At 36.5% G+C, this 23,966-nt stretch overlaps 2 protein-coding genes across 8 annotated transcripts in view; both read left to right on the top strand.

Moving 5' to 3' along the window:
* The window catches only part of LOC119555898 (neurobeachin), a 193,626-nt gene that overhangs the window by 32,376 nt on the left and 137,284 nt on the right, over positions 1 to 23,966 (top strand). The gene's annotated exons all lie outside the window — the stretch shown is intronic.
* Positions 17,275 to 18,625, top strand: LOC119555903 (proteasomal ubiquitin receptor ADRM1 homolog). Its single transcript, XM_037867594.1, has one exon. The coding sequence runs from the start codon at positions 17,349 to 17,351 to the stop codon at positions 18,312 to 18,314; it is 966 nt and encodes a 321-aa protein (XP_037723522.1). The 5' UTR covers positions 17,275 to 17,348; the 3' UTR covers positions 18,315 to 18,625.

Below are 23,966 nucleotides of genomic sequence, written 5' to 3'. Positions count from 1 at the left end.
GAGGCATCGGCTCCTGAGCTTGGTCAAAAACAAAACTTTGATTTGCACTCAAATGTGCCCCCACCCGCCCATAACCCCTCAATTGTTCAAAAGCCGAAACATCCCCATCCCCAAATCGTTTGCGGGGCAGAGAGGAAGTTCTATTTGCGCTTTGTGGTTAGTTAGCTATGCGTACAGTGATTCCCAAACCTTGTTGCGGAAGGATGTGCGGAAGGGGTTTGGAAGGGGTTTGGAAGGGGTGTCGGAAGGGGTGTCGGAAGGGGTTACAAAAGGGGTTGCGAATGGGGTATACTGGCTTTTGGATCGCCAGCTCCCTCGCTTGCATACGTACAAAATGCACAAACTTTATGAAAAATCTAAAGCAATGCAGGATGCGAAGATAGGGACAGGATGCGGAAAGTGGGGGGGGTGATGGTAGAAAAGCCGAGGAAAAATTTTCTCGTTAAATTTTTCACATTTTTATTTTACCCACCAGAACGAGAGAGACGGTATTTTTTCAGCTGCTGCAGCTTTGAACCAACAATTTGTAGGGATTTCGTTCTGGATTAAGTGTTGGCCAAAGTTTCCAATTTTATCTATATTTTTTTTTTTCGTTTTCTTTTTTCTTTAACTGCATTATGTGCTCGATTAAGAGCAGGAAAGAGATGAAGAAATCTGGGACGGAAATTCGTTGGTAAAATATTTAAAATTTGGTTGCCTTTGGGGCCAGTTAAGAAGATTAGTGAACAAGATAGATGAGTGGTTTTTCCAAAGAAGTGGTTCTGAGCCAAAGCTGAGCCTCAATCGAAATAGTGGCTTATCAGATTGGCTGAAAGTTTAAAAAGTTTCAAAAAGTCTGCAAAGATTTTTAAATTTGTATGTTAAGACACTACTTGTGTTACATTTATCAGAAAGATATTTCTTTAGGCGAAAATTTACAAAAGGGCTATAAGTAAAACTACTAATTGCATGCAAACACTTTTCATTTAATCCACTGATGTATATTTACATAGCAAATACTTTAAATCCACAATCTCTGTTCCCATAAAAAAATGCATAAAATTAATGTTTGCCATTCTCTCTTTTTTTCCTTCTCTTTTTAGGTAAGTCCTTTGGAATGAAGTGCGATGCCAACTGCATTTACCAACACTGGCAGCCCCAATTTACCCCGAGACCTTGACATGGCCTCATTGGGGTGGGTGGTTTTATTTTTCTTTTTTTGGGGAGGCAATTTTATCAGCTGACAAATGATTGAACACAGCGCCAACGTAAACTATGTTTGCAGAGGGATCAGAAAATGGAAATTTTAATAGAAAAAAAATGACGCGAAACATCTCTTTCTGCTGTTTTTTTTATATATATTATATGAAGGGTTCTACAGAAATCACCAGGTCATCATCATCATAAAGGTATTCAAAAGTATACTATAATTTATTTTCAGTCCAAAAGTTTTATAAATTCACTACAAAATGCGAATGATGTCTTTTTTAAGACCTATTTTAAAGTGAAAAGTATTAGTGTTGTTTTTAAATATTTCTTTTTTTAATTTTACCAAGTATCTAGTGTTCTTGCTATATGGCCATTTATTCTTAAGTATATTTTATCGTATATAATTTTATTCCTTTTAACGGCTACAGCTTGAGCAATCAGTATTAGAGAATTTCGAGTGGCAAGGTGTTAAACAATACAGGCAGCTTTTAAGAGGTGGAGAAAGTGTAACGAAATGAAATTCGCAACAAGAGCAAAAAACAAAATGAAGGTAGCACATACACTCACACATTTGCGATGGGAGACAGGAAAAAGTGAAATTAGTCATTTGTACCGAGCAGTTTTTTGAGGAAACAGGAGGGGGTTGAAAAGGTGCAAAAAAAAATCAAAAAAAAAAAGGTGGGGGGAGGGGGTGGATGAAAGAAAGAATAGGGGGCGGAAGTGGGCAATGGGGGCGTGGTCGGACACGGCTGTTGCACATTCTCATCGCATGCAATTTGTGCTGGAACTTTGCCCTCCTTTCGAGCATTGTGTTCGCCATTGAACACGCACACTAAATGCCACTGTGTGAGTGTATGGGTGGGTGGCCATATTAGTGTGGGTGTGTGTGTCGGTGTGCGGGTGTGTGGGTGAAGCCATTGTTCACAGACACACTCCCACACACCTCGAAATTCTCTAAATGGGCTCACGGGCAGCATTGTTGCTGTAATTGTTGCAATTGAGCGTAGTTCAGAACAAAAGCTACTAACACTAGTAAATATCTTCATCGCCCCCACACACACACACACATTTATATAAATTTATATACATACGTATGTACATAGAAATATATACAATGTGTCACGCAGGCTTTCACTAATGTTTTTTCTTCACGTTTCTTTTTACTAGGTTTTTTGTTTCAACAATTTCAGGCCATTCAAATGGGTCCGTTTGTATGTGTGTCGTGTCCTGATAAATTATGGAATTGTTATTCACAAGTGTTGGAAAACAGATTTACATTCAAGTTGAAGAAAAGTGTTGTTTAAAACGTAATGAGTGTAAGAAATTGTTTAGTTCTCAATAAACGTTGCAAAAGTATTTCAGAAGCTAAAATATTCCTAAACAAAGTACATATTTTTTTGAAGCGCTTTTGAATAAAAAGAATTCAATGTGTTGTAAAGTAGCTTGTAATTCAAAAGGCAAATCGGTTTTTGATTTACAAAAAGAAATGAATTAAATTTGATTTAACTAAACAAATTATTCTGTTTAATAAAACAAATATAATAGATAAAAATATAATGACAATATTGAATATCAAAAAAATAATGAATTTTCAAGTTTAATAGTAAACGTAGTGTCTTCCTATTTGAAAACAGATTAGAGACTATTTTCGAAACGCTTTTTAACTATATTACATCTATGGCAAATCGTCGGCATTTACCATGTTCCACTTCTTCCGAGCGCCAGCAACCTTGTGTCACCAAGAAAAATGTCAATTTCCCTGAGAAAATGCTTCTCTAGATTTTTACATTCAAATGCAACTTGGGTGGAAAAATGCAAGGTGGTTTGGAGGGAAATGGTGGAAAGAGGGGGAAAAATAGGAGAGGATAACATACAAGCAAAACATAATTTACACGCCAATATCATGTCGTTTTACACTCGTGGAGCCTGTGTGTGTGTGTGTGTGTGTGAGCCGTGTGTGTTTGCCATCTAGCTTGCCTACACGTATACACATACAAATACAAACAGCAGACACTCAAAGACACACTCCAGCCACTCACACATATAAAAATGAGGTCAATAACAGGTAGATTATCAAATAACTATTACACATTGCGTGTTGTACGAGACATGAAGCCGACGACGACGAAGGCGACAGTAGTAACGGTAAGGATGTGGATGCGGCACTGTACACTGCGAAAAAATTCGATAAAATAATGTTAAGCAAAAATATATGGCAGATTTAAAGCATTTAAAAATGTGTCTAAAAGTATGCTGTGAAAAAATGAATAGTTTTTAATATCCGTGTTGATAAAAATAATTTATTATTATTTTTAATTTTAATTTTAATTTATTATTATTTTTATCAGTTCTTAATTAAATTCTTCTTCTTAAATTCGATAAAATAATGTTAAGAAAAAATATATGTCGGATTCAAAGCATTGAAAAATGTGTCTAAAAGTATGCTGTGAAAAATGAATGTAGTTCTTGATATCCGTGTTGATAAAAATTATTTATTATGTTTTCAATCAGTTATTTATTTCTTTTTAGGATTATTAAATGCAAAGTTATTATTATCATTAATTTCGGAGTTCCCATTTATTCGCACTGTGTATCTGTGCTTGCTCGCAGCTCGTGATGCTGTACTGAAAACATATTGCCTTCGTGCCACATATCCGTCCAGAGCTTGTGGCATACGCTCAAGACTTTATAAGTTGGCTTCGTTCGCTCATCACTTGTTTCACCACCCCATCCCCTCGTTTTGCCCCTATCGTCGGATATTTTAACACAATCTACTGAACGCCGCCCCCTTTTGGCACCTTCCTCAATTTCCCATCGCCCCACTTTTCATTTCCTTGGCATTTCGGGGGCAAACTGGCTACGGCTCAGCTCATGTGGTTGGCCATCAACGCCTATAAGTCCTGCATAGACCCCACCAACAAACCCCTAACTCTAACCCAATCCCCATTAGCCATGCGTGAAGGTCAATTTATCGTCTAATGACGTTGAACAATGACAAGGGATACCAGATTCCAAAAACTATAGGAACGTAGCGAACATTTAGTTTGATTTATCTGGTTGGAAAAACGTATATTATGGCCAGACAATCAATAAATTGGACTAGGGATTTAAAACCGTAGGCATAAATATAAATTTATGCAAAATTTAACACATATCTCATATACTTTTATGTGTGAGATTGCGGAAAATTCTAGTAACATTCATCTCTAAATGCTTTCAGAAAATATGTAAAATGTTTGGCTTCATCAGCCGATTATAATCGGTTGATTTACTTAGATCTGAAATAAGACTACGTACCAATCAAAAATTGTTTCGAATGAATTGTCTTAATGTCGGATTGCAACAAATAACTAAAATTGACACGAAAAAGGCCAACAAATCGGCTTAATTATGTTCACTAAATTTACCTAATTTATACTAAGAATAATTGAGGAAATGCATATTATACAGGCATTTTTGGAAGCGTTTATTATGTTCTTGGGGATTAATTGGAATGCACTTGCAAAAGGCAACTCAGGGCGTAAAGTTCAAAATCCCATTTCGTGCCCTAATCCCAAACATGCGGCGTAACCATAACCAACTTAGCAGCATCCTGGTCTCGGTTATAGAAATGCGTTTAAGCATTCAGCTCTTTCCCAGCATCGTCTTCTATTTTGGCCAAAGGAATTTGGCTTTTCAGTTCCATGATTCTGTGTGTTTGTGTGTGTGTGCCACCTCTTTTTGCCATGGAGTATGGAACACCTGACGATATTTTGGGGTGACACGAAGTCACCGAGGAGGGCAGTGCAGGATATATGGAATGCTCTGGATTCAGGATTTAGGACCCGAGAGTTTCGAGCTGCCAAAAACAAATACAGCAAACTGACTGAACAAACAGAAAAATAAGTATGAAAAATAAACAAATAAAAAGGAAATCCCAAAAAAAAAAAAAAAAAGGAAGAAAATTTTTGGGGAAAAGCGGATGGAAAAATTGAAAAGAGTAGGAACTTATTGCTCGGCAAAGCGTGAAATGTTTACGAGCGAGTGACGATGGCGACTCAAGTGCTGGAGGAGGATTTTAAGGCGGGTTGGTAGCCGGGAGCCTCGTAAAAAGATTTGTGTGTGTTTGTGTGTTGCCTGGTGCAAATCTTCCCCTCCGAATTTTCCCCCAACTTCTTTTCGCCTTCTCGCAGAATTGTAAAGAAAATGTTATTAAGGATTTTCTATTATATAACAAAAAGGCGCACTAAAAACACACACACACACACACAGAGGTAGAGTGGGAGGCACGGAGGTGTGTCTGTGTTTGGGGGAGGCGCATTAAGCACTTGACATATACACGCTTTGGAATTGCATCCATCCGCCATCTTCTGCTGCCCGCATCTTCGTGATGAAGCGTTCCACAAATACCCTATCTGTGAGGCTTGAAATCCCAGGTGAAAATTGATTTATTTTTTATTTTTTAACTTTAAATTTACTGTACCACCTTATATCTTAAATTCACATGCTCATACGACACGTAGGCCAGATAACATTTTCAACCAATTATAAACTTTGCCAACATTGCGTATACGTGACAATCTTAGAAAGTGGTTTGACTTACAGCATGTTTTTAATTTCTGGTAATTAAAACAATATATAAAAGACGTTAGATCTTTTGATATTATTATTATGAATTATAGATTCTGGGTTGAAACGTTTTTAATATGATGCATATGAAATAAAATTCGATAGTTAAACGAATTTCGATTTGGTTGATCGATATTATCGATAATTTTATTTTTCAAGATATATAGATTGTACTAAGAAGAATTGCGATTTATATTATAATTACTTTCTTTCTAGATATGAATGCTTCAAGATAATTAGCTCGACACCAAAGAGAATGTTGATATACTATATCAATTATATTTTATATCAATTATAATATATACAAATTATATTATACATCAATTATATTATACATCAATTATAATATATAAAATTAGGCTTCTGTCAGGCTTTTGAGAAATGGTTTCAGGTAGTTAGAGCATTTCCCAATCGTTTTTCAACTGCAATGCGCTTTTCACTTTGGGCTCAGGCACAAGACGGGTTTTTCATCTACTTAGTTTTCAGCGCCCCTCTTTTCCTTTCCTCATGTCCTTTTCTATTGCGAATGTGTGTGTGTTTGGGTGTGTACGTCAGTCAGAATGATGACAAGTCGATGACGGTTCCTATGGGTGTGTTTGCGTTCGCGTTTGTGTTTGTCCGCTTTTCCTCTGTCTTTGTGTGGGTGCCTCAAGGTTTAGCTGCGAACATTAGTCAAGTCAACCCAAAATGAGCGACCAAAAGTGGCGCAGTCAAGCAAAAAGGCTCTCGTTGCAATGACTGAATGACTGAATGAGTGAATGAATGAATGAGCGGCTGACTGAGCGAGTGAATGCGAGTCCGAATGAATGACGAAATGCGCGACTCGCTGACTGACTGATGCTGGGATCCTTGAAGGAATTTGCCAAAGGACCGAGCACAGCAGCAGCAGCAGCAGCAGCAGCTGGAATGCATATTTCTTCGTCCTGAACTCAAGCTCCCACTTCCTTTCCCGACTTATTTTCATTTTACCTCGCGATTCTTATTTCGCCAGCATCCTCCTTTGTCACACTCTTGAAGAATGTGATGACACACAGCGGCACAGTGGAAAACTTTGCAAGATATTGAAATAAAATGCAATATGTTACTGCAGGTACTATAAAAAAAGGACATTTAAAACAAGTTTTTTATGAAACGATGTTTATTTTTATTATCAATCTTCGTTTTTAGTATTCTTCAAAAATGAGAACTTTTGTTTTTAATTCTTTTCGCATAGAACTTAAAATATTTAAAGTTCATACCTATTATATTCAACATTATCGTTATTTTACATTTTAATAGTGCATTTTGTTAACGATCTCTTGAACAATCCTATGATTTTATATCATAAATTTACTGAAGTTTATCTACTTCAAATGAATGTCTGCCTGTCCTGACTTCGGTTATAAACATGCTTTCCTTTTCATTTTATTATTATTATATTTTCTGGTACGGTTTTCTCTTTGCACTCCCTGTTTTATTTTTATTATATATACAGCAATGCTGTACTTTGACTTTAACAATGTCAGCCATTTTGTTCTTTTGTGACGCCCTTGTGCAAGGAGAGGCTAAGCGAAATGCAGTCAACATAAATACCATGACTGACACGGTTGGGTGGAAAATGGAAAGTGGGTGGTGACAATCCGGCCCTACTCGAGGGTTAGGTAAGCCGGTGGTGATGCAAAATCCGGTGCAATCTTCTTGAGCAATTCGTAGTGCGCTTCGCGAGTCGATTTATCTTGCGAGGGCTAAGAAGTACATGCCTTCGTTACGCATCCTTTAATTGAATATTTATCTTGGCTTCCGAGGGAGCTCAAGTGCACCGAAAACAAAAATATTGATTTTAATGTTGTAGTTTTTCTTAAATAAATTTGTAAAGGTAACAGAAAAATATTTATTAATAAGAAAAATCACAGAAAACAAATAAGTGTCTAAAAGTATGCAACAATATATTTCGTACTCGGATAGCAGGTGATTTATTTTTTGAATTGCATACTTCTAGACATGTTTTTAATTGAATTGATTTTTAAATGTAGTTTAAGGTGTCTAAAAGTGTGCAACAATATTTTTAAAACTCAGAAGTGCAATAAATTAGATCAGAAAGACGACTATCCTTACTTACTGCATACTTTTAGGGATCTACAATTAAATTTAACAATGATTTCAAAACCCTAGTGATATTTGTGCAAAAATCTTGGATTTGTTCATATAGATTATTATATACATATAAAATAATATAATCTTTTATGTATTTTTCCTGTGTAGTATGCGCCCCCACTTCCCCATTTGTAGACCTTTCCGCGTCCTTATTCGCTATCTATTTTTCGGTGGATAGGCAAAACCTGATTCGACGTTGTCGCGTCCTTGTAATTGCAACTAGAGCGAGTGCGCCTTGTCTGCGTTGTTTTTCGCCATCGGTTATGCATTGTGTGCTGCATGCCAGGCACTGAGGACCCCGAAAAACCACCCAGAAAACCCCCTTACCCGCCGGAACCGCCCCTTTTGAAAACCCATATCCTTATCCTCGCTGCATATGCAATGCATCTAAATTGCTTTCGAGTTCTGTTTGTTGTTTTGCGGCTAGAATCGCATCTGCTTTGGCTTTGAGATTTACAGCTTTGTTGGTTCCGTCCCTTTTCGATTCAGCTCTTTCGGGGGCCCCCAACGTCTTTCAGCATCTTCCATTCAATTTCTTTTCCACATTATACGTAGGACTACTGTTCGAGTTTCTACGTATTCTGTGTGCATCCTAGCTTTGACATTTTAAATGTTATTTAATGGTCCCCGGAACTTGTTTGCTGCTGCTGCTGCTGCAACCACTGGAACCTTGGAATCCTCACCATAAATTCATTATTATTATTTACCCCTCATTCGATTCGATATTGAGTATAGAGTAGAAGGTGGCAGGCAGAGTCGAAGCGGTTTACACTTGATTTATATTGGCACTTTGTGCGCAATTTATGGCCTAGCTAAAGATGTTGGCTCTCGGCGACGAGCTTTTCATTTTATTGGTCATTTTCCCACTGTTTCAGCGATTCAAGGTTCATTCAAGGTGGCATTTATCTGTCTATAGCTGTATCAATTAATTTGATGGGATTTTTTGAATTTTGGGGATTTTTCGAAATGAAATATGCTTGTAATGGTCTCGTTAATTAAGTGTTTTTTTTTATTGTTTGTTATAAAGCTTGGTAGGTTTTACCAACTCATTGTCTTTAAGTTCTATTTAATTTATGATATAGATTTATTCACAAGCACATTTTAAGAGACCAGGTTAAATTGAAAGTGTAATAATTATATGGAGGTTGTATCCCCAACGAAGGCCACACCTTCTGTAAACCCTTGCTTTTCATATTTTCTCCAGCCCTTTCTGGCTTTAATGCGTTATTTCCTATCGTTAAGTGAACACTCGCCTTTTAACCCCCATCATCCTCTCAGTTCCCAGTTGCTTTCCCTATTTATCACAACTTTAATCTGTGACACCTCTGTTGTGGTAGCAACCATCCCCCCATTAAACCATCAGCTAAGCTCCACCCACGCCGATTTCTCGCTGTGTTACTAAATCATCAGCAAAAAAAAACAGGAAAAAGAGCGAGGTGAGAATAAAATCCAACAAAAGTAAATAATTATAAAAAATAAAAGTTGTACAAATTACTAAGGGTCCTTCGTTTATCCCCACAGAGCGCCCTTTTCAGCTCGCTTTGACTGTAATTAAAAGATGTTTATTAAACGTCCACCATTGTGTTTGCCTTGAGCGAAATTTACAGGGTGTGTGGATGGGATTTTTTTGGTTTTTATTTAGTTCTTGATCTTACTTTGATTAAATGTTTGGTTGCCTTAAAATATATTTTAACTTCACCTATAAAAATGCAGTATTTTAGAATAAATTATTATGATATTTGATTTATGAAATTTATTGTAGTATACTTTTAGACACTTTTATTAGCGACTTAAAAAATCGTAATGATTCCTGTGATTCCCCTTGAAGTTTTTCAAAAAATTTTAATATTCAAAGTTAAGTTTTTTCTTTTGAATATATATTTACTGAGTTAGTCGTTTATGAACATTTATTGTAGTATATATTAGACATTATATTATATTTTTTTAGACACTTTTATTAGCGGCTTCAAAAATCGTATTGATTTACTGTGATTCCTCTTGAATAATTCCCTTCCCCTTCAAATAATTTTTTTAATATTCAAAGTTAATTTTTTTCTTTTGAATATATATTTACTGACTTAGTCGGTGCTACAATTTTATAAACAGTGTATAGCAGCATAAGTTGTGCTGGGCTCTTGTTGCACTTTTTGCATTGCCAGCGAGCACTTGAAAGTTTAAATGATGGCAGGACAAACAAACCCATTATATGAATTATATTACATAAGAAGGCATATATAAAGTGTATATAAAATGTTGATGCTATGTATTTTTGGAAAAGCAAAGGAAACACACCGAAACCACAAAAAATGCCGTCTACCAACTGGATGTTGTTTTTGTTATTGTTGCTGATGGCATTTGGGGGCTGTTGTCACGCCCACACATGACTTGCCGTCAAAGGGTTAAGGCGGAATGGTATGGCTAAGGGGTTAAGGCTAAGGCAGAGGTCGGGTCTTTGAGGTGGCAGATGGGTTGGTTTACTGGAAAAGCGGCTACACATCCGCTTACCCTTGCGGCATATCCTGCAGTTTCCTTCCGCCCCTCAATCCCTTTTGGACCCATTTTCCACCCCCCCTCGAATTTTCCAGAGTTTTCCCCACCTGTCAGTTTATCTAACACGCACTCCAGGCTAAAGAGCAACGGAAGGCGGTAAAGTGCCAGGGAAAACAGCAAAAATAAAGGAACAAGAGAAACGAGACCAAAAAATACGTAAATTAACAAAACCTGCCGCCAATCATGGGTGTGTTTGGATGTGTGTGTGTCGGTGTGTATCTGTGTGAGGGCAAAGGATATCCAGATGGGAGGGTTTTCTTTTTTCGTTCTACTCCTTTTTTATGTTTTTTTTTTGTTGTTTGTCCATGGGTTGCAGGATAAACTGAAAAAGCATCGAGATACACTTTCAATTTGACAGGATTCTAGGATTTCCTGGTAACGAAAGGTATGGGGTACGTTAGTTTTCTGGGCAATGATGGTGCAGAAAATATGACAAATGATCGGATGAAACCTTGAGGACATTTTGCAGATAATCAGCAGATATTATGAAAAGTAATGCTCATCTTACTTGAAGTTCAAAGCACTTAAAAACTAAAGTTAATATAAATTAATATAGGGCAGAAGTAAGTTCAACTATTTAAAGATTAAAAAAATACTTACATAAGGAATACAGTTTTCATTTAAGTGAGTTGAAAACAATGTAGGTTGCTTAACTTATTATTATTAGATGTGGTTTTAATCCTTAAAAAATTACAACGATTTTTTTTTAATAGGTAAAAGGAAGTGAACTACTTCAAAAATGTTATTTTAGGTGTCTTAAAGATTGCAGTAAGCAGTTTAAAATATAGTGTTGCATACTTTTAGGTACTTAAAAAGCAGATAAAAAGGCATCGATACATTCAAGGGTATCTCAAAAGTTCGACTTGATTTAGGGAGAAAGGACTTTCCCCGTGCGCTTGTGGGCTTATCGTTGGCTCCTTTTGTAGGATAACAAGCAACAGGAACAACAGAAAGGACTAACTCCTGTGGCGTGTCTGTGTGCTTGGCTGTGGGTGTGTGCGTAAACGTGTTCTGTGTGTGGGTGAAATTAGTTTAGGGCAGCGAGGCGCATTTTTGACATTCATAAACTTGCGTGCGTGTGCGAGTGTGTGTTAATTTCAAGTTGACTCCTCGTTTCACTCGTTTAATTGCCCTGACTGACACTAAACACACACACTCGCACATCCGCAACCTTATACAAACTAAACATGGAAAATTACAAAAAACAAAAAAAAAGGAAAGGGAAACACCAAATAAAGTTCGTGCTTCTGAATTAATGACGCAACTGGAGAAGGAAACAAAAAAATAATAATAATAAACGAAGGTTAACCAAAATGGCACTCCTTCGAAGAGAGAAAGGGTCGGTTTTTTTTTTGGGCTTAGGTTCATTGAACCACCTTCACTGGGGCTTGACAAATTTCAATTAATTAACTCATTTCATATTCATCTTCATTAGCCACAAAATGCAATGAAACCGTTCAATTAAGACAAGTCAATTATTCATAGTTTCTGGGAAGGACTTGAAATGCTTCCATCGACCTTTGTGGCAACTAACTAATTGTTGTACTGCATTGGCAGCAACTGAAATATCGACCAAAATATTTCGTTGATTAAAATTCAACATTAGGAGACTTAGTTCCTTGCAAATGTTAATTAAATTATGGGAATCTCCTTTTGTTGTCGTCTTTACTCTTGAGTTACTCAGCCTAACAGTTGTATTGATCTTATCGAAATATTAATTAAATATCAAGAAGGTATCTTTTGTGTGAGCGTTTGTGCTTTTGCATCCTTTACTTAATTAATTTTAAGGACATTTTCAGACTTTTTATGTCTTATTTAGGTACTTTGTTTACTAACCAATTTTAATGCATATGTACTCGCAATTTGATTCATCACGATTTTTAAATTACAAACCTTAAATTGCGAATATTTGAGATGTTGCGAAATGATTATTTCATGCCATATAATATTTACGGCCAACACTTTATTAATGCAGGGCAAAAAACACAAACTCGCACATATTTGCCGGGCGTAAATTGGGGCGAAAAGCGAAAAATATTTCCCCGCGCTGATGGTTGAAAGTCAAAAAGGCGATAATTTCATTTACAACTGTCGCCCACACATCCATATAAAGTACATACTTCATGTATGTATGTATGTGTAGCATTTATGGCACATCTCTACATAACATATATACACTTGTTTACCTGCCACCGCCCAACTGCCCACCCCTTTATTATTATTTTTTGTGTAACCTTTGGTCGACGTCTATTTATTGATACCTGCGAAAGGAAAAAAGAATAAGGTGGAAAAAAAGAAACAGAAATTGGGTGCAAAGAAAAATCGAAACGTTTCCAAAAAAGAAAATGAAACCGAAAATAAAGAAAAATTTCCAAGAAGTGCTGGGGAAAAATTTAGGGGTGGTGTTGCGATTGGGTTGGTAACTGAAGCTAAGGCATTTGTCAAACCGTAAGAGCCAAATATTTTACTCAACATTTCATAAAAGGCCTACGTGCGCACTAAGATCCAAAAAGTTGACCGGTGGCATTTTAATTTTTGGTTTTTAGGTTTTTTTTAAGGCGAAGAACATAAAGAAATTTGTATTTTTCTTTAACAAAATATTTTCCTTTTCGTAACGGAAATTGTAAACGAAGTAGGCCAACTACGAAACTTCAAGGCTTTGTTCGTCTAGCCATAGGGTTTCACATTCAGTACAACTTCCAACCTCGACCAGTGAACAACTTTTGATTTTCGGTAAATTTTTGTTAATTTCTTTTTACTTGTATTTATAAGCAATTTCAATAGATTTATTCAAAAGTTTTCAGTTATCTCGCGGAGTTTTTTCTTGTCGTGAAATTTCGAGCGACATGTCAGATATTCACCGGCGTAGGCCAGCAGGTCCTTTCTATCCCTGTTAAAAGCTTTAGCTACGTCGAATTTCTTCTAGAGGATCACATCAAAAAAACAATTGCTTTTTGGTGCAGTAGAATTTCGACACTTTTTGTCAACTTAAATTTAAGATTAGCCACATTAAAATTTGGTTATTTAAAAACTGTTTGCCTAAGTCTAGTCTCGAATTTTTACAATTTTTTCTTATAAGTGTAAGCGAAAATTGTAAACTTTCGATTTGAGGCTAGAATTAGACAAGTAGTTTTTATGAATGTAAGACCAAACTTTAATGTGTCCAGTCTTAGATGATGTAACGAAACTTGCCGACATTTCGGTATACCGACAAACAATTGTATATTTCAGTGGAAACCTTTAAAGGGAATTCCACGTAGCCAATGCTTATAACATGAATAGAGAGGACCTGGTGGCCTATGACGATAATGATCTGATCGGTCGTTGGATATTCCGCAATAAGGAGGTCCGAGGGTCGCTTGAGAACTTATCGATAATGAGGACTTCGAAGAGGAAGGGGTCCAGGACATTGAGCCCCAGCCCTGCGGCTTGGCCGGTAGCTGCTCACCAGTCTCCAGTTCCATTTCAACATTCAACTCCTCCAGCTCAACCGAGTGCAGCCTTTTTGTTCATCTGGGAACCTTGTGAAGTTTTTCAATGAAGGTGGAGCGGGCCGTCCTTCCAATGCCAGGGAGGATCTTCGCTATGGAGTCATGCGTCCAACGAATCTTCTCTACAAGTGAACAACGTCCATCAAACAACGTCCAGAGACAAGAAACTTTATCGAACCAAGAAATGTTAGCCGCCTAAGGAGAAATCGGAGATATTTCAGATCTAATCATTCCTAATAAATTAAAAAAAAAACGTACATTTTTTTGTAATTCCAAAAGTTTTCAGATTGAAAACCCAAAACTGAACTTCCAAATTCCATAATTTGAGTTTTTGGGACCCGATTTGGATACCTCTATGAATTTGTGGTTACATTTTCTAATATTAAACGTTTAAATATTTATTTTCCAAGAGGGTCAATATTTTAGCCCTTTTTCATGTTCCATTCATCTGTATTTCCAATGGTTTTCAGAATGGGGACCCAAATCAGAACTTCTAGATTCCATAACTTGAGTTATTGGAACCCGATTTTGACGTGGGATACCTCTATGAATTTTTGGTTGAATTCTCTAATATTGTACGTTCAAATATTTCATTCCAAGAGGGTCCAAAGTATTAGCCCTTTTTTGTGTTCCATTTTTCTGTATTACCAATGGTGTTTGGAATTGGGACCCAAAACTGCACTTCCAGATTCCATAACTTTGGCTATTGGAACCCGATTTTAAAGTGGGATACCTCTATGAGTTTGTGGTTAAATAATGTGGTTAATAATGTAAATTCAAATTTTTCTTTTGGGCGGGGTTTTGATTTATGTGACACCCTTGAATAACATGTAAATATGTTGTAAAATATAAATTTAAATATACACCCTCGGTATATCACAATGGCAACTGTGATTCCTTCATATTTTTAGAGTACTTTTCCTTTTTGAGCTGTTATACTTCTTGATTTTATTTACTATTTGCTTGGCTGCGGGTGTCTACGAGTGGTGACGTAGGTTAAGTCAGTCGGATGCCAGGACACGCTTTTCCTTAGACGTCGACGTGTTTTTTTTTTTTTTTTTTTTTTTACCAGTTTTCTCCAAGTCCCCACATTTTCCTTATCCTTTTCTTTTTTTTCGTATATTTTGTCTTGGGGTCTCAGCTTGTGCTCTCGTTACGGACGAGCTGTAGAGAACGCGTAAAGCGTAAACTACAAATTGTTTTGTAGTTGCCTCAAATGCTCCTTGTTCTTTTTTATTTTTTTTTGCTGCGGCGACAGCAATTGGCTTCATTTTTATTGCCATTTATAGGGGGGCGTGGCTGTCGGGCAGGTGGGTAAGCCCCGCCACCCACAATTGGGGCAACTTCGTTACGCTCCTTTTATTTTTATTTTATTTCATACACGGTTTCCTTTTCTTTTCTTTTTTTCTTTTTTTTTCCTTTTTGCCTTTTCCATGTATTTGACCTCGCCATGTGTGTGGGTGGCTTGGGTGTTTGCTCACGTAATTCCCTAATTAAATACTTAAATTGTAATTGCTTTCGAACAGAAAGCGACGAATGCTGCAGGAGTCCTGTCATTAAAACGAATATATACACCCATTCATATATATATATATATATATAGATATAGATATATTTGTGTGCAGTAGTCCATTGAAAAGAAATCAAGGTGTGGGTGGGTGTGCCTTTCTGGGGAAAAGTGTAAAGTGTAAGGTAACTAAAAGATGTGTCTACATCATGCTTTCATTTTCAATCCAATCTGCTTGAATAATTCATCATGAAGACATGACATCGCTTCACACAGCCAGACAAGTCCAATCGAATCAACTTTAATTGAATGAAAACAAATCATGCCAATCATATTGACTCTAATCCAATTAAAATAAACGAAAATATTTCAAATACATCTAAGATGATTTGGATCGATTTAGATGTGTCCAAACCAAATTGAATTAGACAAAATTAGGAGGAAAAAAAATTTAATTTGAGCAACATACTATAATTGAATTTATGTAAGCCGTTAAATCAAATTTCTGACATTGACAGTCAATAAAAATGTACATTCCTAATTAATATGTAAGCAATCTAATTATCGCTTAATAAATTAAATAAAACAATTTTAATTCTTAAAATCAAGCCCATATATATACATATAGGAATTTAATTTGATTTTTAAAATAGAACGTATACATTGTTGCAATTCAGAGGTTCAAAACAATATTAACCGTTTAAAACTATTAAATACTTTTAACAAATATTTGTATGATAAATTAAAATAAATTATTTTAGCGTTATAATAAAAAGCTATTTTGTTTTTGGATATACAATATTATTTTCATTTATATTTAAGCCAATAAATAAATAGCCATATGTTTTTTGGTTATCCAATTATAATAAAAATAATAATAATAATTTAAAGCAATAGAAAGAAATACAATTTTTTAGAGAATATATGGTAAGCAGTGTTAGTTAGATAAAATTAAAACTATTAAAAGCATATGCTCTTTAGGACTGCAATCTATAGCATGATTTATCATATGATTTATCTTATTTGGTTGCCATTAAAATGTGATGTAATTACATGGCCAGAAGCTCTAGTGAGTGACTACCTTACTGGCTGTTCGTTAAGCCATATAAGTCATCGCTTTAATTTTAATTGCCCCCGACTAAGCTTACTTCGCTAACGTCTCTGTTGAACCAGGACCTCCGGCCAACGGCGATTTTCCTGTCTGCTCCTTGAACTTCTTTCCTCGTGCATCCTGGCCACGTTTTTATGTGCTTTTAAGTGTGCAATTAAAGGTCAATTGCCGCCCAGGCTGGACAGCCAAACGGCTCACGCTGAAGTAGCCTATAAATGGGGCGATGTGTGACCACCTCTAGAAGCTATATAAATATATACCTATTTATTTTTTCTTAAACATTAACTTTATTGCCTTCAATGTGCAGTTATTATTTTGCAACACGAAGGCCAAGCCCCATACAAGTATTACAGCTTATGTATTTCAAGAAAAGCTGAATAAATATTTAATACAACACTGATATATAATAACTATATCGTTTTTTATATTAATACATAGAAATTAATAACTTTGTTCAAAGGAAAACGGGTAGAAAAATAACTAGGGCCTTAAAATTGCATTAAATATGTAGCCTACAAAATATAAAATTGTTTTTTTTTGCATTAAATTGCATTAATAATATTTAGATATTGATTAAATTGCTACCAAAATCACTAGGGCATTAAAATCACTTAAAATATATCTAAAAGTATGCTTGAAAATATGTTTAGACCAGAAGTCCCATGAATTTATTCCGGAAGACAATAGTAGGCAGTCAATAATATTTCAAGTCTAGACATCAAAGCACCGGTTATTTGCTTGAAAATTCCCAGTACCATATATGGCCGATTCAGAGGCCCCCAATTTGATCGAATACAAGGTCGGTCGCATGATCCTGCTGGGCAAGATGATCGAGCCTGATGACCGCAAGGGCCTGCTCTTTGTGCGCCGATCCGCCGGTGATAATCAGGTGCACATCAACTGGATGGACCGGAAAACCGGGGCCATTGAGTTGGACATTCTGGCCACGCCGGGCGACCTCGAGTTCCGCCGCATTGATCAATGCAAAACGGGTCGAGTGTATGCCCTCAAATACACCCGATCCACGCAGCGTTATTTCTTTTGGATGCAAGAGCCCCAGGCGGACAAAGATGCAGAGTTTTGTCAACGGCTCAACGAACTCATAGCCACTGGTGCTAGGAAATGGGATGAAAGTGCGGCGGCTGAAGGAGATGTCGATACGGATGTGGAGCAAGAAAATAGACATCAGCGTGGTTTCGGTGGCAGTGAAAATTTGCAGGTTCTCGACGAAATGCGTCAAATGCTGAAAAACAGTTTGGCCCCAAAGCCAGAAACTTGGCCCCAAACTAACAAGACAGACGAAGAAGAAGCAGTTGCACCCATGGCATTTCAAGATCCCGATGCAGAGATATTAGATTTGGCAACAGTTTTACGTTTTTACGGTGCCGAAGCAGTGGAAAATCTTCTTATGTCCCCCAGGAGACGTGAAAAACTCTTGGCTCAACTACCCAGAGATCCTGACGTAGAGGAAATGAATAAGCGGGGAAATTCTTGTTATTATGAAAGCCAGATAATACTCGACCATCTGCGTTCCCCACAATTCTACGAAACCTTGTCCTACTTTTCTCTAGGCCTGCACTCTGGTGTTCCCAGATCGGTACTGCAACCCGTGCTCAATAACCATGACCATCGCGAAGCCTTGGATGCTGCCCAATCTGGGGATATTGAGCGTTTTCTACGTGTCCTGCATCGGAACGAAAGAGATTACAATGGTCCAACCGATTGAGCCGGAGTGTCTCATAAATAAGTCAAAATACAGAAAAATAAATATCAGTGTATATAAAGAAAAAATTGAAGAAAAACCGTACAGAATGCAATAACTGGTTCGCTCCTTGGCCCATCGCCTCGTCTCGAGTTACGAAGATAAATGAGATGCCATAAGTTAGACGACAACTTGCACAACTCCAGACAAAGACCAAGCGGATAAAAGTGTGCTTGTGCTCAACAAAAAAAAAATAAGAAAAAAAAATGCCCAAGAAAAAGGCATACTAAAAATTGATATAAAATACACCAAATACAAAAAAACGCAAAAAGAAACCAAGCAGCTACGATGAAAACAAAAGAGGGAAATTTCTCAAATGAAAAAAAGAAAGGATAGTTGTAAACTATGGGGAGTACTTAGGATCGGGTTAGTGCGGCTGTGGGGATCCAACGTTTCAGTTCTTTTCGAGTTTAAGAGTTCTGGGCCCATGCGACAGCAGTTTTCTTTTGCCTCATTTGTATGGCGCCTTGCCTGTCCTGTCCTTTCGTGTCCTGGCAGGACCTCCTCGTTCAGCCCATTTTTAGGGAAAACTTTTTCCACGTTGTTTTAATGAAACTAAGTGAGCGGCAAAATGGTGGGCAGCGCGGGGCAGTGTAAAGAATTGTGCCATGGTTTTGGGCCAGATAAAGAATTTGAAGATACTGGCCTGGCAACATTTTAACCCCTTTGATTTTTTTTTTTTGGCAAGAAAAGAAAACTTAAGAAACGCAGAACGTTCAGAAAGTTGTTGCATTGTGTTAGAGTTGGAAGGAGAGGAAAGAAATGAAAGAAAAGAAAGTACTGACTGAGAAAAGGCAAATTTGACTATTAGTTTCTGCCCCTTTTTTGCTCTATTGGGGTGCATTTGTCATCATTAAGTGTGACCAGCGCTTCTCTATGCGTGGTTTTGGGTTTAGTATGGCTGTACTTTCTTTCTAATGAGACTGCAGTTTTTCTCTCAATGTGACTTAAACAGAATTCGCATTACATTTGGAGCGTGTGCCATTTGTACATATCATTTGAATTCTAATATAAATATTTTCTTTTGCAGTGCATTAGTCATTATTTAGTGTGACCAGCGTTAGTATGGCTGCACTTTGTTTCTAATGTGACTGCACTTTTTCAAAACCAATTGATTTTAATAAAGCAAACTCAATTTGCATTACAGCTTAAGCATATTACTTGTACCATTCGCTTGAATTCTATTATACTTTCCGTGAATTACCCGCATTTAACCAACTAAAACTAATAATGCTGCTCCCCTACTTGTTCGTCTCCTTGCGGGAACCACATTAAACTTAATGGTAAATGGTAAATGGCATTGCAGAGAATTGCCATAAAAATTACTTAAAACCCAACCAACAAGCAGCTTAAATATGCCGCTTATTGATGTTCTCCACAACGAAGCAAATGCAATAATAGTTAAGAGAAAAGGGGCCAAAAAAGGCGGTAAGGGAATGTGTGTGTGTGTTGGTGTTGAACTAGCTCTTTAGCCGCTTTTCCAGCTCCCAAACTCCGTTGCCATTCCTATACCCATTCGCATTTCCATGCCCATGTCCTTTTCCACTTTTCCATCTCTCCAGCTTTCTCCCGACTGCTATGCGTGTTGCATACTAATTTCAAAAATTTGCCATTACATTTGTACTTCGCACTGTGCTCCATGGAACTACTACAACGTACTACTACAACTGGCGAAGAACCCCTTCCTCACGCATTCCCCACACCTTCCCACTCCATTCTCCTCCTATTTTCAACACATTTTCCTGCCCTTCAGCTTGTCGGTTTGCTGCCATCTTGAATTACGTAAACACAAACACACACAGCTTTTGGTTCTTGATAATCAAGCACACAACTGAAGCTGTAGCTGTAGCTGGAACTGAAACTGAAACTAAAACTGGCACGGACCAAACAGAAAGGAGCATGAGAATCCTCGTGTAATTCACACACGAAATTGCCGGAATTTTTGCAGTAGTCAAAGGTGAAGCAAAAGCATCTTAGCCACACATGCAACGTTTATAGTCCTCGGGTGCAAACAGCCAACGTTTGTTGCTTAAAGTGAATTTTCATTCCGGGGCTAAATGTAAATAAAAGTTGCCTCCTTTTCTTATTTGTATTTTTTTTGCCAGAAGGCTAAGGAATGCCCAAAGAATTTCCAACCTCATTGAGCTCTCAGGCAATTGGTAAATTCTTTTTAATGCTATTAGCTAAATTTTTTTATACTTATTAAAAAATGTAAGGTTGGAAACAATTATAATTTTTGTTCAAATACTGTTCTAATTTTTTTCCGACATGCTAACCTTTCTTAAACATCTTTATATCCAAATAGAAATAGTTAAGTATAACTCACTTACTAGAAAACTACTTCTTCTATTTGTTAATATTCTACTTTCTTTTAAAAGTGTCAAACATTTCAATAATTGCCACTTTGTTATTTTGAAAGAAAAAACAAAATAATTGTGTGGTATGCATCTCAAAGTAAACACAGCAAAATAGCTTTAGAATCGATTTCTTTTTGGCCTGTGGCTTAATTGAAATTTTTCCACTTTGAATTCAGGCAATTGCAAAAGCCAAAAATATTTGATTAAGTTGATTGCGAAATTTGAGGAATTTGTGCTGCAGATTCAATAGGACTTCTAATGAAGATTTCTTTGAAGAGCCTCGAGCCAGTGTCGAAAACTTAAAGCACGTGTCATAATTGTCAGTGCCACAACGCTTTGGGAGTGGCACATACATATAATAATATATATGTATATATATATTTATATGGGATATATTATGATGGCGCTTGCTGCGGCAAACGGAAGTCACACAGACAAAGCAGCAGAAAATGGTAGACAAATGGGGAAGGCATTTGACATTGACCAAACATTGTCGCATTAAGGAAACGCACTGGCCTCAAGCATATCCTTACCAGAAAACACTCATCGAGAGGTGGTCAAACATTTCCTCTCACCGATTCTCAGTCTAAGCATCTCTCTTCGTGTTTTTGAAAGTATTTCCCTTGAATTGCAGCAAAGTAGAGATGGCAAAACGTTGATAAATTATAATTTATAATTCGATAATTATCGATAAATTTAATTTTGCCTGAATATTTGATTTTTTATTAATAACGAATCTATGTTAAATATTCATTATGATATTTAACATTTTGGATTATTAATTATTGCTAAATTTTTAAGAAGCAAAAGTTTGGAGAAGGTATTAATATGGTTAATTTAAAGATATAATAATTATCTCAAAGAATTCATTAAAATTATAATTATATTTATTTTTAAGTTTAGTAATGAATTTATCAAATTAATAATTAATGAATTTTTCAATCTATTGATGAATTTATCAATTTGTCGATAACAAATTTTGTAAAATAATTGATGATCTTATACTAACATTAGCTATCGATGCTCTGTCATCTCTGGCGCAAAAGTGTGAGATGACAAAATGACGCCAGACCGGGAAAAAGTTGCCAAAAAGGCCAGCGACAGTATGGCTGGAAAAACCTCTCCCCAAACTTTTTCTGCCAGCCCCCCACCTCAATTTTCCGCCCCCCTTTTTAGTCACTGGCCTAGTTCGCATTGAAGCCGCAGTCCATGAGACAATAACTCATGAAGTGCGGCGAGGGGCCAAACGGAACCCGAATAAAAATCAAATAATAGCGTAAAAGCTCTACCCTTAAAAAAAAAGGGGGAGATATCGGGAGAAAAAGGGGCGTCCTGGGGAGAAAAACCCTGTCCAAGGGACAACAATAAAATGTCGCCGTCGAGTTTTGTCCGCGTCGCCAAACCAGAAAGTTAACCCACTTGCAGGGAGCAATGAATAAATTTTCCAACTGAAGCTGGAAAACTTTCTATCGCGCACCCAAAAAGCCAATTTAAAGAGTGGCAATACGAGTGAAATCAAAATGAAAACATCTAAAAAACTAAGGTCCCAAACAGATAAAAATAAATAAGAATGCACAAAAGCAGTTATCAAATTATTTTAATTGATAGCAAAAGTTTTTCAATTTAAAAAAATGTGAGAAAACACTTCAAAAATATTTTCCACAATGTTTAAATTCAAATTCATTCCGATTGGAGCAAACAATTACTGGATCCCTTGAATAACTTTGACCCCTGGCTGTCATTCTCGGTTTAAGTGCACCGCTCGATATGCCAGATGAAGAGGACAAAAGTGCATTTAACAAATTAAAATCGCAGAAACCACCGTCCAAACGAAATGGCAATAAAGCTCTCTGGGTGTGTGCAAAAAAAAAAAAAAAGGAGAAATGGCTTTTTTGGGCAAAGTCCAATAATGATGTTGTTGCCGGGACGGGTCCTCTGGTCCTCTGGTCCTCTGGTCCTTTGGTCCTTTGGCCCATCCTGGCCCTCTTGTGTGTCCCCTCGACTTTCCTGACTTTCCACGAATGCGAAAATGCAATCCGAGCCGGAACTGACACGCACAAAAGGATATGCAACATTCACTAATAAATTTCATATTTATGTAGAACACAGAATGCAGTCGACAAGGGCTAAAGGGAAATATCCGGCGAAATATAAACGTGAAATTGCCGGTCAACCGGAGTTTGTTGTGTGTGCGGTTCGGAATGCCAACATTTGGAAAAGGGTTGCCCTCAGCGCGTTTGGGAGGATAATTTTTGGGCACATCTGACAATCTCGGCAGGACAATAAAAACGAATCGAGATTAAACCGAATATGTGGAAATCAGCACGAGGGCTTTATGTCTCATAAAATCGTTATGTAGCTTATAAATTTTAAATTGGTTTTAAATAACAAATGGTATACAATTCAAACAGTATAAGATTTCCATACTTGTAATTTGCATTTTATTTTTATAAAATAATCAAATGAAGTATAAATATTAACAACACATTTTTAGTAATAGTAATTTGGACTATTTGAAATATTATGTTTTCATTTAATCCTTGTGAAATATTATATTTTCATACTACTTTCTCTCTAGAAAAAAAATTAAAATAAGATAATACCTAAACATAATTTTGGGGTATTTATTGCAGCAACCAACAAAATGATGAAAACTAAAACCCGCAAAACCAGAAACCAGAATAACCACGAAATAAAATCAAATGATTTCAGTAATCAATTGCAAATCAATTTATTTCATTTGTGCTCCAATCATAATTTTCACTACACAATCGACAATCAATTGTAGGTGGTTGTGTTATTTTTCTCGCTTTCTTTTATTCTTTTTACACCCACCATAATTTGCATAATTTGAAATTATTAACAACTGCATTGAGTCCCGGCATAAATTCTATAAATATTTATTTAATCATTTATTCATGCATTACATTTTCACAGTTTTAATGTTTACTTATTGCACAACGAATTAAAAGCAACAAAAAAAAAAAAATAGCCATGCCAGTACCATAAATATTTAATAAAAATAAATGTTTCAATGTTTATTTTGATGGGGGATTTTTTCAATATAAACATCTAATGCAAAAATCGTTTTAAGTCGCATTCATTTAATGATTTACTGGGAGATATATGTAATCGATTGCAGTCATCATGCATAAGCAATATGTCAGCTGTCATTTTGGATTAATGGAAATAAATAAGGTGATTGATTTAAAAAGGGGATAAAATAGGTATGGTAAATTTGAATTAAATAAGTTCACTC

The sequence above is a fragment of the Drosophila subpulchrella genome, chromosome X (genome assembly GCF_014743375.2).
Source record: "Drosophila subpulchrella strain 33 F10 #4 breed RU33 chromosome X, RU_Dsub_v1.1 Primary Assembly, whole genome shotgun sequence".
In the NCBI taxonomy this organism is placed as follows: domain Eukaryota; kingdom Metazoa; phylum Arthropoda; class Insecta; order Diptera; family Drosophilidae; genus Drosophila; species Drosophila subpulchrella.
This window is presented reverse-complemented; position numbering and strand designations above follow the sequence as displayed.